This window comes from Nicotiana tabacum, chromosome 8 (genome assembly GCF_000715075.1).
Source record: "Nicotiana tabacum cultivar K326 chromosome 8, ASM71507v2, whole genome shotgun sequence".
Lineage (NCBI taxonomy): Eukaryota > Viridiplantae > Streptophyta > Magnoliopsida > Solanales > Solanaceae > Nicotiana > Nicotiana tabacum.
The window spans coordinates 9,142,466-9,160,028 of record NC_134087.1 but is presented as its reverse complement, the minus strand read 5'-3'; the positions used below and the strand labels follow the sequence as shown (position 1 = coordinate 9,160,028).

At 35.6% G+C, this 17,563-nt stretch overlaps 2 protein-coding genes across 3 annotated transcripts; both read left to right on the top strand.

Annotated features, from left to right (window-relative positions):
• Positions 1-8,946: 8,946 nt before the first annotated feature.
• Positions 8,947-12,118, top strand: LOC107781151 (uncharacterized). Of its 2 annotated transcripts, none has more exons than XM_016601798.2 (3): positions 8,947-9,174; positions 9,277-9,438; positions 10,814-12,118. In XM_016601798.2, exon 3 carries the CDS (start codon positions 10,860-10,862, stop codon positions 11,892-11,894), a length of 1,035 nt encoding a protein of 344 aa, XP_016457284.1. In that variant the 5' UTR covers positions 8,947-9,174; positions 9,277-9,438; positions 10,814-10,859; the 3' UTR covers positions 11,895-12,118. The 2 variants fall into 2 exon arrangements, with proteins under 2 accessions (XP_016457284.1, XP_016457283.1); XM_016601797.2 differs by having other exon boundaries at positions 8,948-9,174; positions 9,277-9,458.
• A 957-nt stretch (positions 12,119-13,075) lies between these two features.
• On the top strand, positions 13,076-16,819 carry LOC107781150 (monothiol glutaredoxin-S15, mitochondrial). Its single transcript, XM_016601796.2, has 7 exons — positions 13,076-13,215; positions 14,297-14,403; positions 15,116-15,250; positions 15,408-15,507; positions 15,667-15,733; positions 16,441-16,519; positions 16,593-16,819. Exons 2-7 carry the CDS (start codon positions 14,332-14,334, stop codon positions 16,650-16,652), a joined length of 513 nt encoding a protein of 170 aa, XP_016457282.2. The 5' UTR covers positions 13,076-13,215; positions 14,297-14,331; the 3' UTR covers positions 16,653-16,819.
• The last annotated feature ends 744 nt before the right edge of the window (positions 16,820-17,563 follow it).

Genomic DNA, 17,563 nt, shown 5'->3' with positions numbered 1-17,563 from the left:
TCTGAATAGTAAATAATTAAGACCGTTTGATTTTTAACATCTGAATGTATAAAATTTATCTTTATTTAAAAAATAATAATTCAAATGAAATACTAACTAATCTAATATTCTATTAATAAAATATATAGTTTCTTAAAAATATGATAGTTGTTGGTGGTGATGGCTAACGGGTGAATGCTGACTAGAGGCGGTGGTTGGTGGTAGTTTTGGTTGATGACGGCGGTTCATGCTAGTAACTAGTAGTGATTGGTAGTGGTGGCGATTATGATTGAGGATGGTGGTGGTGGGTGGTGATAGTTAATAATGGCGGCTGGTGATAGTAGTTGTGGCTGAGGAAGGTGGTGGATGGATGGTGGTAGGTTATAATGATGGGCAATGCCGGCTTTGGTTGTTCATGGTGATGGGGTGGTCATTTGTGGTAGTTGAGGTGGATAAGTATTTATTGTAGGTGAGAATGATGGTGGTCGGAGTGGTGGGGATAGTGGGTGGTGATGGTCGATAATAGTGGCAGCTATGATTGAGGATAATGGTGGCGTGATGGTGGGGGGACGGTGGTAGTGGTTGAGTATGGTGGTGGTGGTGGAATGGTGGTAGTTGATAATGGTAAGCAGTGGCGGAAATTAATAATGAATATGTGATAGCATCTTAATGCAATTAAGTCTTTGTTATAGATCTTAATCATACAGATATATTCAGACCCATTAAGTGATTGTGAAGTAAAACAACAAGCACACTTAATGATTAAGATCTGAATAATTAAGATTCATACTTTAAAAACAAACACACTTAATATCTGAGATCTGAATGATTAAGATTCGGACCTCCATTAAGTGCAAAGAAATGAGGCCGTAGTAAACTGTAAGCTATTCGATTCAACAGTCTCACGGGACGGACCAAGTCATGATCCCTTTCGGTGCACGCTCACACGCCCGTCACCTAACATCTGCGTCACCTCCAAAATAGTCACATGACACAAAATTCAGGGTTTCATACCCTCGGGACCAGGTTTATAACTGTTATTTATCTCAAACCGATCAAAATCCTACTCCGCAATGTTTTTGCCTCTCAAATCGGCCTCCAAATGCGCCGAATCTAGCCACAAGCAATTCGATACAATCAACACGAGCTAAAGGAATCAATTACATAAGAAAATACTAAGCTTTAGTCCATAAGTCAAAAAGTCAACTCAAAATTCGGGTCCAGGGCGCATGTCTCGAAATCCAACAAAAGTCACAAAATTCAACAACTCATTCAATTACGAGTCCAACCATACTAGTTTCACCCAAATTCGACTTCGAATCGACATTCAAATCCCAAAAATTTATTTTATGAAATTTTTACAATTTTTCCCAAATTTCCATTTCAAAATATTAATCGGATGATGAAATCAATGATGTATTCATGTATATTAACCAAATCCGAATTAGAATCACTTACCCCGATGAATTTCTTAAAAATTCCACAAAAAATCACCACAAACCAAGCTCCCAAAGTCCAAAATGTAAAATAATACCCTAAATCCCATATATATAGTACACCCACTGAACTCCCATTGTGCGGTCTGCACAATTTCAAGTGCGGCCGCACATCCCAACTCCTGCGGTCGCACAAAAATTGTGTGGCCGCACCTTTTGGTGACTGCACTATCAGGCTTTAGTATTTTAGCCATAAATTTATCTATAGATGTCCAAATGATGACTGCTTTATCTTTATGGAAACTAAATACGAAGGGATACAACTTTAGTTTTTGAATCATCTCAAAATTTTTTGTACATCAAAAGATATAAGCATCCGAAATCGGACCAGCGAATCTAAGAATTCCTGAGTGCGGCCGTACACAAAATTGTGCGGTCCACATAATTCCCTTGAGGTCTACACATCCCTTTTGCCTTAACACTCCCAAAATATGCTGTCCGCACTTCCAGAGACCCCAGAATAATATTAGAGTGCCGAAAAGCTCGGACTCGCTCAAAACTCATCCCGAAACACACCCGAGGCCCCTTGAGCCTCAACCAAAGGTACCATCAAGTCCTAAAACACCATACAAACTTAGTCGAGCCCTCAAATCACATCAAACAAAAACAACAAAAATATGAATCGCACACCAATTGAACTTAAAACCTCAAACTTCTACAACCGATACCGAAACCTATCAAATCACGTCTGATTGACCCCAAATTTTGCACGCAAGTCATATTTGATATTACAGACCTACTCCAACTTCCAAAATCGAAATAGACCCCGATATCGAAAAGTACACTCCCGATCAAACTCAAAAAAATTCGATTTTCGGCATCTCAAGCCTAATTCTACTACAGACCTCCAATTCAAAAATCTGGACACGCTCCTAAGTCCAAAATCGCCTAACGGAGCTAACAGAACCGTCAAAAATCAAATCCGAGGTCGTTTACACATAAGTCAATATCCGGTCAACTTTTCCAAATTAAGCTTTCAAATAAGAGACTAAGTGTCTCAATTCAATCCAAAACCACTCCGAACCCGAACCAACTAATCTGGCATATTATAATATAGCTGAAAAACACAAAAAATAGGGAAAACAGGTCTACAACTCATGAAATGACAGGCCGAGTTGTTACAGTTTTTTTGGCCGGATTTTTGACCAACCAAAATTGGTCGGTCGATCTTGGTCAGTTTTTGCCGAATTTTTAGTAGTGTATAGAGAAGAAGGATTTGCAACCACTATGATTTCTATCAAGGAAATTGCATTTGAAATGAATACCAAACCCGAATTTTGTAAGAGACGTGTGAAATTGCATTTGAAATGAATATCGAACACGAATTTCGTAAGAAACATGTGATATATAAGAAGAAATAATTTGATGAGAATGTTGATAATGAAATCTCAAAATCTCTCGAAGAGTCCTTTAAAATTGTTTATATTTTATACGTAGTAGATAAGGTTATTTTTTACTTCAAAATAGATTTGAACAATTCAAAGAATATGAAAATATTTTGCTTTCTATTCAACGGTAAAAAAACTGAGATCACTAGATGATGAAAATTCAAATAAATATTGCATTAATCTTAAATGTTTCTTACAACAACAAAAAAAAAAAAAAGAGTGTAATCCCTATATTGAGTTAATCTTGAATGTTGCTTAAAGTATAATAATCAATCAGGTATTGATGATTTAGACTTATTTTCTGAACTAAAAGTGTTAAGAAAAATAGTACAATTAGAAGATAATAGTTAAACTGATATACTCAATCAAATAAAAAGATTTAATTCTGTTCCAAATGCCTATATTGCTTATAGAATAATGTTAATAACTCATGTTATCGTTGCTTTTCAGCGGCAAGAAGTTTTATAAAGCTAGAATTAATAAAATCTTACCTAAGATCAACAATGTCGTAAGAGAGGTTGAATGTGTTAGTTATATTGTCAATTGAGAAAGATTTATTAGGAAAACTTGATTATAAGAAAATTACTAATAACTTTGCATCTAAAAAAAAGCTAGAAAAATAGGCTTTAATTAAAAAATCCGTAATATGTAAAAAAAAAAAAATTGGAAAAAAATATATTAAGACCCCTTGTAAAGTTTAATTTAGGCCACAAAATTCGTGGGACCGCCCCTGTAAATTATTTAGCCACAAAAGCAATGATTTCAATTAGACTTACCAGACTTGCTTAGAGCTTTTTTGACCCTAATAATAAAACTCGATCTTCTTCTTTTCTAACTACTTGAAAGCTAGAGTTTCGGAATTTAATTCCTATAATGCAGTGTTACAATATAATTAAACTCTCAAGCATGTAACTTACAAACTTATTTTGATGTTCTTTCAATTTTATTTGTTTATTTGGATGAATTTTTGGTGTTGTACTGTCTCATACTAAAGCATATAACAGGTCAAAGGAATGGAAAACATGAAGGGCAAGACAAGCAGCTTCTATGACAAATAGTTAAGAAAAAGATGGCTTTTCGGAGGAAATAAACATTAGATTCATGTAACATGAGAAATATTTTCCATTAGCTGAAAAAGAATGTGGTCATGAAAGAATGATTAAGTGAAAGAATTAACTTGATAGTAAAGTCGCCAAAATGCTTCCTTCACATAATTTTCTCAAAGTTAAGAGTAAAACAATTAATTTATAGCAAACTGACAAACGTGTGTTGTAACACTTGATAGTTAGTAGTGGCGGAGCCAGAAATTTATCCAAGGATGTTCAAACTAGAAAGAAATGAAAAAAATTCTCTAGGAATGATAATTTTATAAGTTATATATCTCTAAAATCTAATATTTTATTTATATATATATATATATATAGTATAATTTTTCGATGAATGACCACCCTTATGAAAATATAGCTTTGCCCGTGATAGTTAGTGTTAGAAAAAGATCGAAGGAAGAGCTAAGAAGAGATTAGATAGAAGAGAGATAAGTCGAAGACCTAGTGAGAGAAAAATATAAGCTCAGAGAAGAACTGAGAAATTTTCATCTATTTTAGAGCTTGTTTGGCCAAGCTACTTGGAGGCAGAAAATACTTTTTTTTTACTAAAAAAATACTTTTTGAAAAATTTGAAGTGTTTGGCCAATAAGAAAAAGTACTTCTGAGCAGCAACAGAAATATTTTTTTTTTTTGCTTTTGGGGAGAAGCTACAAATTTTAGCTTCTTCCAAAAAGCAGAAGCAGAAGCAGAAAATTAATTTTTTCAAGACAAAAATAACCTTACAATAAATTGATATTTTTTAAATTATTCCTCATTAATTTAATATTTTTTCTTTTTATTTTTATTTCTACCATACATTTCTTCTCTTTTTTATTTCAATCATATTTTTATTCTCTTTCTCCTATTCCTAAGAGTAGGGTTTTAATTTATATTAAATAATATATTTTGATATATTTAAATTATCATGTAAATAATAAGTAATAGTAGATACTAAATGTTACTACTTTGGAATAACTATATTTTATATTGAATAGAGTTTTTAATTTATATTTTAATTATTTAGTCTATTTTAGCAAAGAATTTTTTTTTATACCCGAAACTTGGGTTATAGAATTTTTCCGCTAAGGGGCTACTTGTATGAGAAAAAGAAGAATCCTTTCGAAGGCTTTGTATCAGACATCTTCGCTAGAAGACAAAAAGCAAAGATAAAGGATGATGCAGCTATGGTATATATCTACAAGACACTAATGAACTCTCTCTAAGGTCGATTTGGCATAAAACCCAAAAGTTATTAAAACCGAGATATGCATAGAAGAAAGATATCATGAATTGTATAAAAAGGAAACTTTTTACATTGCGGGGGTCTTGTTCCTCCTCAATTATAGATCCTGGAAGACAATTCTGATGGGTCAACAAAAATCGATTTCAATGCTATTTTTTTTGTCTTTTGTTTTTTATTTGCACCAAGGGTCTGCGCTCAGCCCATTCCTATTTGCCCTGGTGATGGATGCACTGACTCATCATATTCAAGGGGAGGTGCCATGGTGCATGCTATTTGTTGATGACATTATTCTAATTGACGAGACACGAGGCGGCGTCAACGAGAGGCTAGAGATTTGGAGACATGCTCTTGAGTCTAAAGGTTTCAAGTTGAGCAAGACGAAGACGGAATACCTCGAGTGCAAATTTGGAGATGAGCCGACAGAAGCGGGAGTTGAAGTGAGGCTTGACTCTCAAGTCATTCTCAAGAGAGGTAGTTTCAAGTACCTTGGATCGGTTATTCAGGGGATCGGGGAGATTGACGAGGATGTCACACACCGTATGGGATGGGGTGGATGAAGTGGAGGTTAGCGTCGGGAGTCTTGTGTGACAAGAAAGTGTCACCGTTACTAAAAGGTAAGTTTTATAGAGCAGTGGTTAGGCCTGCCATGTTATATGGAACTGAATGTTGGCCGGTAAAGAACTCACACATCCAGAAGATGAAAGTAACAGAGATGAGGATGTTGAGGTGGATGTGCGGGCATACAAGGATGGATAAGATTAGGAATGAAGATATTCGAGAGAAGGTGGGCGTGGCCCCCATGGAGGACAAGATGCGGGAAGTAAGACTCAGATGGTTCGGGCACATTCAGAGGAAGAGCACTGATGCACCGGTGAGGAGGTGTGAGCGACTGGCTGTAGTGGGCACGCGGAGAGGTAGAGGGCGACCTAAGAAGTATTGGGGAGAGGTGATCAGACAGGACATGACGCGACTTAGGATTACTGAGGACATGACCCTTGACAGGGAATTATGGAGGTCGAGCATTAAGGTTGTAGGTTAGGGAAAGTTGTGAATATTTCTACAGCACAATAGAGTGAGACTAGCCAGTTAGGAGTTAGACTAAGAATGTCATTGGTCGTCTATTGATGCAGGGCTTTACCTGCTAGTTTTACTATACCAGCCATCTATTTCGTATTTCGTATTCTGTATTTCATATCTCTTATATTGCTGTTATTTTATTATGCATTTTTATGGTACTAATATATCGGCTCCTGTTGCTTTTTTGAGCCGAGGGTCTCCTGGAAACAGCCTCTCTACCCTTCGGGGTAGGGGTAAGGTCTGCGTACATATTACCCTCCCCAGACCCCACTTGTGGGATTATACTGGGTTGTTGTTGTTGTTGTTGTTGTTGTTGTTGTTGTTGTTGTTTTTTATGAGTTTAGCTAATTTATCATGAAAGGTAAAAGGGGATAAAGGAGCCGTGTGTTGATTGTCATGTAAATATAAGTTGTCTTCCTCCATTTGTAAAAACGGATAAGTAAATCAATTAAATTTTTATCAGAAATATTTAAATTCATTTTTTTTAAAATAATACTAATTGTCTAAATATTTACTAACCTTTTTCATAATTTGATACTTAATACTCGTACTTTTTGGAAATTGGCAAAACACAATAAATTTGCAAAAGCTGTTATGAATGAAAATATTCTCATGACAGGCACATTGGAAAAATTAGCAAATTACGTATGGGACCCTGGGATAAGGGCAGGGGAGGAAAGAATTGGGCAAATAGAAAAATAATAAATAGTAGTAGGCTAGGTGAAATTAGATATGCTATGTTATTACTCAAATGAATTGACCAAATACAACTGTTATTTTACAAAAGTAATTTTTTAATAAAACACTTTTAAACAAAAGCTCTTATTCTTTACATGCTTATTCTATATGGTTTATAGACTTAAAAAAGGGATAGAAACTACTAGCTGGCATTGTAATAATTGAAATTTGACCTATTTTATTCATTCATTACGTGTTTATAATGATTTTATATTGTCTTTTAAATATTAAAAATAAAATAAAATGAAGAATATTTACATTTTTTACGTAGTTTTTGAAGTAGCAAGTTAGGCGCAGTTTAAATTAAACATGTTGAAATTCCATTACTCGTAAAATTAAATGCGGCGAATTCTTTCCTAGATCACATCCCAACGTCAAACTGATTGCCATTCCCTCTGTCTCGTATTAATAGCCCTGATTACAAAGGCGGAACCAGAATTTCAAGTTTATAGGTTTATAATTCTAATCATTTTAAACTACTGGGTTCTAAATTAATAATTTATACATATTCAATGAATTTTTAAGATAAATACAGGGTTCGAACCAAAGCTACTGGGTTCGGCCGAACCTAGTAGCTACACTCTAGCTCTGCCCCTGCCTACAACAACAACAACAACAACAACAACCCAATATAATCCCACTTAGTGGGGTCTGGGGAGGGTAGTGTGTACGCAGACCTTACCCTACCCTAGGGTAGAGAGACTGTTTCCAAATAGACCCCCGGCATCCTTCCCTCCAAGAACATCTCACCTTGCTCTTGGGGAGACTCGAACTCACAACCTCTCGGTTGGAAGTGGGAGACTCGAGCTCTGCCCCTGCCTGATTACTAAAAATAGTTGTATCAAATTATTTGTTCTTTTAAAAGTTCAAGACAAAATTGATTATTTTTTTCTTTTTTTAACCTTAGTAATAATTGTTCTTGAAGATGGAGATAACACATAAATAAAATAATTATTCAATGAAGAAAGGTTATATTTTAAGACATAAATAAGGGTAGAATAATCTAATCTGTTTCCTAATTAATATTTCTTAAGGAGCGTGTAAAAGAGAAATACGACACATAATATGAGACAAATGTAATATTGAGTATTGACTCGTATTTTACTTTTCCACTTGTGACATGTAAATTAACTAATTTGGATGTTCGATCATATATAATTTTCCCAAAAGAAAAAAGAAGAGACATAGTGTTTGTTTGGTACGAAGGAAATATTTTTTTGAATATTTTTATTTTTTTAATATTTGGTTAGTTTAAATATTTTGAAAAATATTTTTCTCATGACCTTGGAGGAAAACAACTTCGCTACGAAAAGAAAGATAAGTATTTTCCAAAATTATTTTTCAATCTTCCTTAGTAGACTCTGACCTACCACCCTCTCCTGTTCTTGCACATTTCGTCTTTCATATTTTCTGCCTAAATTATATATTTTTTAAAATATTTTTTACTACCTAACCAAACAACATAAATAAATAAAAAAATCTTTTATTTTTCGAGAAAATATTTTCACCCATAGCCATCAACTTTTATATATTGATAGTTTAAAAAAGTTCATAACTATCAAACTCATTTGAAAGATACTTATATTTAATTGTTCAAGAAAATGTCATTAATAAGGCAGAAAATAAGAAAAAGTTATTTGCTATACATTATTAAAGTATGTAAATTGAAAAAAAAATCATTCTGTCATCATATTTATTCCCATGATACACACTATACGTATTCCTAAAAAGTCATTTATCTTTCACATCTCAGAAGAGAAGTAAGTGGTTAAGTGCTACTATAACTATAATACAACATTTAATGAAGGTTAGTTTAGTCACATTAACTATTTTCGTTTAGAATTTAATATTTTATTAATAGATGTGTCCAAAGTAAATTGAACAATTATTATGGACCGGAGCGCAATTATATTAAAATGATTTTCCGCCAATGCAATTCTTGCCTACAGTCCCACTTCCTGGGTTCTGCCGGTTGCCCGCGGTGGCGCCTCGTTAAATTTCAAGGTCATGAATTAAGACCAATTTTAGGACAATTTGGTCCTTTGGAACTTTCCTACTCCACATAAAATTCGGTATCTAATTTGACGATTCCTCAAATTTGGCTCTGGAAATTTTTGTAAGCTCCACCTGGTGACAGTTCAGGCTTGACCTAGTAAACCTAGTTGCAGGTTCGTCTTCTTAATTGAAATTTTGATTTTCATATCCATCTTTGAGCTTTAATTTGTAAATCATTGTTTAATTATATAATTATTCTCAAATGGATTAATCAGGGTGAGCATAGTTTGGTAAAAATATCATTTTCCGGTGGTTCCTCTCCGTCGACCAGCTGGCGTTGATTTTGGCCGCCTTTATTCCGTCAATTGAGATCTAACTCAGCTCCGTCAAAGATCTCTTGCTTTCAAACCGGCCTTTGCAAAGTCGACAAAGCAAAGGTTATTTTCATCAAATAAGTGTACGTTTTTTTCTGAATGAACCTTATCGGTTCGAGAAATTCAGGTTTTTTTAGTTTCTGCTGTTTTGATTCTAGTGTAAATCATAATTAGGGACAAAAATGGAAAGAACTATAGATATTATCCCAAGTTAGACGATGCTGATTGCTGATCTTTTTGATTTAATGATGATTTTAACAGAGCCATTTATTAAATTTCATTCGATTAAATTGTTATGCTATTAGGTGTATGCTATCTTCCATCAGCTGAGGTACCGTGTAATTTCGTACAGGATCTTAGACTGTCCTCTCTGTTAGGATTGGAACCTTGGTCTCCAACTATTTGACCAGTAGGGAACCCTGTTGGGAGCATCAATTCAATTGTTTCTTTTTCTCCCTAGTCCAACAAAGACTTTTTGCTTTCTTTCAGTTAGAATGTTCATTTTGGTAACCGGTGATTTCTGAGGAGAAGTTTTAAAGTTTTAACTGACTGTGTCTGAAGAATGTCTCCCAGTTTAACAGTTGATGTGGTCTACCTGGTTCAGAGGATTAATCATTACTAAACATGTTTTATATTGGCAACTTACTGCATCCCTCCTATTCCAGGCTTATATAGTATAAAATAGCCTAAAGAGACAGTCTATGGAATTTGGAAGCATGCATGGATACACAGATAAGTTATACTTAATAGCTAATGCTGGATCACAGAAGTTCTTTGCTAATGGCCTAGCTTTGGGAATTTTAGGGGTTTATGCATCTATATGATTCATTTCTTAGTCCTTAGTGGTTTTATTGATATGGTGCTGTATAATTAACCATGTGGTAGTAATAAATGGGAGGTAACTTGATTAACCTCAAGGGAAAGGGTGAAGAACACTTCAATAGATGAGGAACCTTTATTTGTGAACTAAAGATTTAAATATGATATTCCGTTGTACCTTATAAAAAAAATGATATTCCATTGTCAAGGCTTAGTGCATTGATCTGACATCTAGAGTTGAGTTGCTTTTTAATTAACTTTCACATCCACCTGAGCCGAGGGTCTCTCGGCAACAACCTCTTTATCTGGCAAGGTAGGGGTAAGGTCTGTGTACACATTACCCTCCCAGACCCCACTTGTGGGAATATACTGGGTATGTTGTTGTTGTTGTAATTCTTTTCAAAAAATTATTTGTAAGATGAGAAATGGGAATGCTTAAATGGGAGTACATTGTTTGCTTGTTTTTCCTCTACATCAGTGCCATGCTCCTCCCTCTCCGTGAACAGCAGACAGATACTGTCACTCTATAATTATAGAAGTGATGGTGTTTCACATGTGCATTGATGGTTAGCTATGGGTGGTCGTTATCTTATTTTTCTTCTGCCCATTTTTGAAGCAGTATTGGAGCATAGAAGTAGAAATCTAGTGACTTCCAACAGCTCAGCATGCCGAAAGATAGAAGGGTGAATTCCTCATCCTTCAACGGGGCAAGGGCATCTCCTTATGCTTGTAGCTCAAAGAATACTGAGCAAGAGTTAAAGAGTTCCTTGCCACCAGTAGGGAATGAAAGAGAATGGGAAGAAGCTAGGTGCCCTATTTGTATGGAGCATCCGCACAATTGTGTCCTTCTACTTTGTTCATCACGGGATAAGGGTTGTCTGCCTTACATGTGTGACACAAGTTACCGTCATTCTAATTGTCTAGATCAATTTTGTAAATTATCATCTGGAACACAATCAGAAGCTCAACAAGAGGGAAGTACTATATCAGGGACGATATTCCACAGGGCAAGTCAGGGACAACCTTTGTCAAGAACAACCTGGTTTACTGGGGGACAGCAACCAGAGCTTGTCTGCCCACTTTGCCGGGGACAGATTAAAGGATGGATTGTTGTAGAGGCAGCTCGTAAATTCATGAATTCCAAACAGAGGAGTTGTTCCTTGGAGACGTGCAATTTCAATGGCAATTATGGTGAGCTAAGAAAGCATGCAAGGCTTCAGCATCCCTCTGACAGGCCCGCCAAGGCTGACCCTCAACGACAGTATGATTGGAGAAGGTTGGAGCTTCAAAGAGACTTTGGGGATACTCTCAGTGCATATCAGACGCCATTTGGTGATGACTTTGCTGGAGATGACCTCCTAACTGAGCTGCCTCTTGATGGTGGTTTATTTGATCTCCTAGATGGGTACTCCGAGGCCGAAGATGGATTGAGTGAAGATGGCAACTTGTTACTGGATCTTGAATTTGAGCTCCCCTTTTCTTTCCTGAATGACTTTCCATTTTTGCCTTTGACAGTGGATGAGTTTTCTGAGTTTGATGGTGGGAGGAGCCCTACTCGATCACGGACTAGTGCTAGATCCGAAAACAGGAGAGATTGGAGGTCAACTTCGTCAGATAATCAGGAGGAAAGACCAGCAACTACAAGAGACACAAATAGGTCATCGAGGCATATGCCTAGCTCCTTCTTCTTCAGGCATTAAACTAATGAATCAATGCTTGTTTCTAATTGTACTGCATAGCTTTGCGTCCCAGGTTGAAGTTCTTCGGTTTTCTGGTTTATCTTCGTTACTGAATGAAGGAATTTCCACTCAATTCTGTTAGTTGTATTTTCTACTGAACATTGTCGTTCATTTTCTTCATTTCTTTTCCCTCTGACTTTGCTGCTTTAAAGAACACGAATAGTCTACCCACGAAATTATTATCAGTTCTGTTTACTAGCTGAATTTATGAAATATGAAGTGTTTTCTCCAGATTAAAAGAAAAAACGAAGTGTCTTCTCCAGATAAAATTGAAATAAAGAGAGAGGCTTAAATACTGATTGACAGTATTAACTTGTGCACGTTTGCAACGTCAGGCTCTTAACTTAGACCAGTTAAAACTCTTCACATAATTTTTTATGTTAGCAAAACTCGTTAATGTTTTCCTCAAGTCCTTTCTGAGAGCAAAACGTGTCACGTTTAGATTCACTAGTTATTTCTCTCTCCGGTCCCCTAACTCCTAATTTTTTTTTAGGTATTTTAACTAAATTATCCAAAAATAAAATTTGCATATCGTTAACTTGACACATTGGGATATGTAAATAAAGACAAATTTTGGAAAAACAAAATTAATTCCTCTTGATTACTCCCTTCGGTCCACAATAAGTGACCAATTGATCACTTATTGTGAACCGGAGAGATGAAATACTTGCACCACAAAGATATTTAAAGTCATTCCATAAAAGCGCTTGTAACCATCAACTTCTGAACTAACTCGCATAAAAAAACAAAAAAAAAAACAAAAGAGAACAATGAAATAGAGTACATATTTTGTAGCATGTCAAATTTTGCAGAATATCACATTGTAACTTATAAACAAGGGGGTGAGATCACCTCGAGTAAAGTTTTGTCCAATTTTTTAATTAGGACTTTAGATAGTTGTCACATGTACTATAAGAATTTTAATGGTGTTATTTATTTAACCTACTCAAATACTAACTATAGTATAAGACGTGGGTTAATTAAATACCCAGTATTTTAAACTAGAGAATATTTTTCCATGGCATAAAGAAGTCAAAGGATTTGTTTTGTATTTACCGTGTTTTTCTCCTCCTTACTTTTCCTTCTTAAAATTATAAATATACGAACACTTCATTAAATTTATTTATTTATTTATTTTTTTAAAAAAGAGAGAGAGTGGATAAGTGTAACACTTCAAGGGCAGAATTGGTAACAAAATAATTTTTCGCCTGAAGAAGGGTTCAGAGGTACAAAATTTACGAAGCCTAACCCCAAAGCACTGTAATCTTCTCTTCTTTGACTGGTAATTACCCCCCTCTATTCGTATTCGCGCTTCTCTATTTTCTTATCATTTCCTTGTCAGATTTCTAAAGGCGCCGGTGTTCAGTAACGATTGATTCATTTTTTTTTTCCAATTAATTGTTCAATTTTGAATGCTCGCTTAGATTCTTTCTGAACTGTGGATGGGTTTATTGGCTGAAAAAATCAAAATGCAACCTTTTTATTGTTTGCTGAAATGGGTATGTGAATTTGGTTCACTTTCCTCTGCTTATAGGTGTTCGACGAATTGCCTCTACGAATTTGGCGTTGATATAGTATTGTATCTCTACCGAAATTTGAAATAGAAACATATTTCTAGATTAAAAATCTCGGATCAGATATTATATTGAACTTCTTGTTATGCTTTAATATGAGTTCTTGGGCCCTAGAGATGGGATGTCTTTGATAACTCCATTTTTATATTAGTCTTTGCAAATACAAAAATGCGTCAATCCTGTGGAACTTATTCATGCTAGTACTATTTTAAATTAGTGTCTAGCTGAATTTTTTTTTGGATAGTTTAGCTTCATTGGTCTCGTAAGGCTGTAGTATGCGTTGTAGTTCAGGTTTTTCACTAGGTTACTGAGGGGTCGTTTGGTAGGAGGTATTAGAAAAAATAATGCAAGCATTAGCTCTATGCATTACTAATATCTTGCTTGGCACATTTTTTCAACATGTGTATAACTAATCCCATACTTGGTATTATCCTATACATTAGTAATGCATAGAAAACCATGGCATTAGTAATACCAAGGCTATTAATGCATGCATTAGTATGTTTAAAGACAAAATTGTCCTTAAAGTCATTTAAAGCTAGAGAATATGGAGGACATTTTTGTAAACAACTATTTTTCTTAAAAATTATGCAATGCATTATAATTTTAATACACCACACCAAACAGTAGATAAGAAATAATATATGCACAACTAATGCTTGCATTACTAATACATGCATTACTAATACACCTTATTCCGCATTATTCTTATACATCCTACCAAACCACCCCTGAGAGTGTGAAGCACTAAGAACTGATTTGTGATTTTTCTTATTTCACTTACTGCAGCTGAAAGAGTTTGAGCAAACTTTGGTTCTGAAATTATGGCAAGATCATTATCTCAAATGCTGTTGAAGCGTTTTGCAGCCAATCCACTTGCTCGTTCGTCTGCTATTGTGAGAATGATACTACTATCTTCCTGCTTGTGCTTATTGTTAAGAATGTGTCAACAAATGCCTTTTTTCTACTGGTTTGTCCGACATGCAAAATAAAAAATTGAGCTTAATATGAAGAGTTCCTTACCTTTTTTCTTTCGTCTGAACTTTGTGCACCCCATTGCTCTGTGCTCGATAGACACTATAGTTTATTCTTACAAGCTAAATACAATCTGAGATGCATGTTGCATCTGTAAAGTTTCTATTATAAACTATGAGCTTTGCTAGAATCCCTTATCATCAGGAAAAAAAAACATTTGCTTGAATCCCATCTACCATATGTCGCCATTTGGCATCTACTCATGAAATTTGGGGCATATGCTCAAGTTTGATACTAAAGAGTTTAGCCCGTAGACGGGATAAGACAAAAGTGGATTTTTCAGTCTCTTTCTTACCAAGAGGGATTGCTCTTGGTAAGCAACCCCCACTTCCAACCAAGAGGTTGTGAGTTCGAGTCACCCTAAGAGCAAGGTGTGGAGTTCTTGGTGGGAAGGATGCTGAGGGTTTATTTGGAAACAGCCTCTACCCATGGTAGGGGTAAGGTCTGCGTACACACTACCCTCCCCATACCCCACTAGTGGGATTATACTGGGTTGTTGTTGTTGTTGTTGTTGTTTCTTATATATCTGTTTTAAAAGTATTGTTCTTAACAGCTGTTCCATTTGTGTAATAGACATCCAGATCTATTAATCAGGGGGAAGTGTGGTATTCAACTACTGTGCCTAGTGATCCTGACACTCATGAAGATTTTAGACCCACTAGTAAGCTTGAGAGTTCAGGTCTTTCCCTGGAGAACATTGTTGAGCAGGTATTTTTTGTCACTATCGGTACATTTTCTGCTTGGGTGGCAAGTAAAAGCACTGTTGTATTCAATCTTTGAATATAGATATGGTGTTACCCCTTTGGCTTATAAGCTGTTCTTTTAAGTTTTTAGATTTAGCTATTCTGTCATCCTTCTACTGTAGGATGTCAAGGAAAATCCTGTGATGATATACATGAAAGGTGTGCCAGAGCTTCCTAGATGTGGATTCAGCTCATTGGCTGTCAGAGTGCTGAAAGAATATAGTAAGTCCAAGTAGTCTCTGAAGGGGAATTTCTCTTCTGGCTTTATTGTCTCTTCTTATTGATTTTTGCATCTTTTTGACTTGCAAGGCATAGGTTTATGGTAGAGGTCCATGCCTTAAATAGTATTCATCTTCTTACCAATTGATGTGGTCTTTGCAGGCGTTCCTATAAGTGCCAGAAATATCTTAGAAGATCCCGAGCTTAAGAATGCTGTAAAAGCCTTCAGGTATTTTTGACGCTAAATGGTCTACGGTTGTGAAATTTTGTTTATTAATGGATTTGTAATTGCAATTTTTTCAAGGGATGGATACCAACATCTAGATGTTAGGTGGCTATCTTTCTCCCTCTACTGTGATCTATGTAATATCGTTTAACATTAAGCACATCCTTGTGAGATCTGTGCTGAGCTGGGATATCAGCTACCATGTTATATCGTAGTAAACTTTGGAAATGAGATTACTGGTTTGTCCATAAAGTCAGATGATCTTTTGAGGGAGGATTTGGGGTTGAGGCAATTCATATCGTTGTCTACTTGCATTTGGTAACTACTTGCATAATGACAAAAACAAATTAAGTTGTAAATGGAGCTCTTTGAACTTATGATAATCAGCTGCGATCATCAGTTCTCTTCTTCTGAGTTCTGACTTCTTCTAGGTTCTTACTGTTCTTAGTTGGTCAGAGTGATGCATGTATTTCAGGACTTGAATTTAAAGTAGGAATATCTAGCCTCTATCTTAAGGAGATGTATCTGGTAAATCAATTTTAAACTAGTAATGTTGCAGGGTATTGTTTATGCAGTGATTGTGAGATTAATAAATTGTGAGCTCTGTATTTAATCCAAAGTAGTTGCATTAAGACAAGTTGTTTCACTTCAGAAGGTGCAATGTATCTAGATGCTTGCTCAAGGACTCATAATCTCTGTATATATTGCAGCCACTGGCCCACATTTCCACAAATATTCATCAACGGGGAGTTTATTGGTGGATCGGATATCATCCTGAATATGCACCAGGTAATTTCACTTGTTTATGTGAATCTAGTTAGGCCGGGTAAAAGAAACATGCTCAACAATTTTTTTCATGCAGAGTGGTGAACTCAAGGAAAAGCTGAAAACTATCGCAGCCAACCAGGGGAAAGCAGAATGAGATATATTATTGCAGAGAATAGAATAGTTCTACCAATGTTTGAACTGTTGTAATACTTCAAGCACTAAGTTTGATAGTCTTTAGGCTTGCGAGCTGTAATAAAATAAGCACTTGATTCCATTTGTCATATTTTTGTGGAAACGATGAATTGTCTCTACTTGTTTAAATTGTTCCAGTTCAATGTTTTTTGCTTGAAAGTATTCCTAGTCTCTATAACTTGCATGTGAGATACACCGTTGACATATGCGGGCGCCAAGTATGACAATACAGGAGTTACTTACAGAAGTTGATTTTTCTGCTAGCCTTATGTTGGCAAAAAGAATCCTAAAATATTGGTTGGCTCTTCCTGTAGTCCACAAGCTCCACCCAACAACTCTTAGTAGAAAATCAGCTGCCTTGTAATAATTTGAGCCATCTAATTTCTAATAAAATTCTGCACTATGTTTACCAGGAAAACTCTGGCCTGTGAGCCAAAAGTTGGAGCTTACACCAAACTTTGCAAACTCAGTAGAAATGGACGAAGAAATTGCTTTAGTTTATCAGAGAGAATGGCTTGAGAATTGTGGATGAGACTACTGGGATTTAGAAAATCATTAGTTAGCTGGAAATAGATGAAGCTTTTAGCTAAACATGTGTGTGTGTCTATACAGTTCGGACATGCTTGCTTGGAGCTGAGGATCTACCAGAAACAGCCTCTCTACTTGCATAAGGTTAAGACTGCGCACAGTGGCGAAGCTAGAAATTTCCCCAAGGGTGTTCAAATTTAAAAGAAGTGAAAAAACATTTCGACAAAGGGTGTTCAATATGTGTTATATACCTCTAAAACATAATATTTTACCTCTATACAGTATAATTTTTCGACGACCCTTCTAACCATGTGGCTTCGCCACTGACTGCGCACATAATACCCA

What these genes read in the sequence shown, in the direction of transcription:
- LOC107781151 (XM_016601798.2), top strand. Translation starts at nt 10,860, where the DNA reads ATGCCGAAAGATAGAAGGGTGAATTCCTCATCCTTCAACGGGGCAAGG.
- LOC107781150 (XM_016601796.2), top strand. Translation starts at nt 14,332, where the DNA reads ATGGCAAGATCATTATCTCAAATGCTGTTGAAGCGTTTTGCAGCCAAT. An exon ending in TGGAGAACATTGTTGAGCAG is followed by an intron (nt 15,251 to 15,407) that starts GTATTTTTTGTC and finishes CTTCTACTGTAG; the next exon opens with GATGTCAAGGAAAATCCTGT. An exon ending in TCATCCTGAATATGCACCAG is followed by an intron (nt 16,520 to 16,592) that starts GTAATTTCACTT and finishes TTTTTCATGCAG; the next exon opens with AGTGGTGAACTCAAGGAAAA.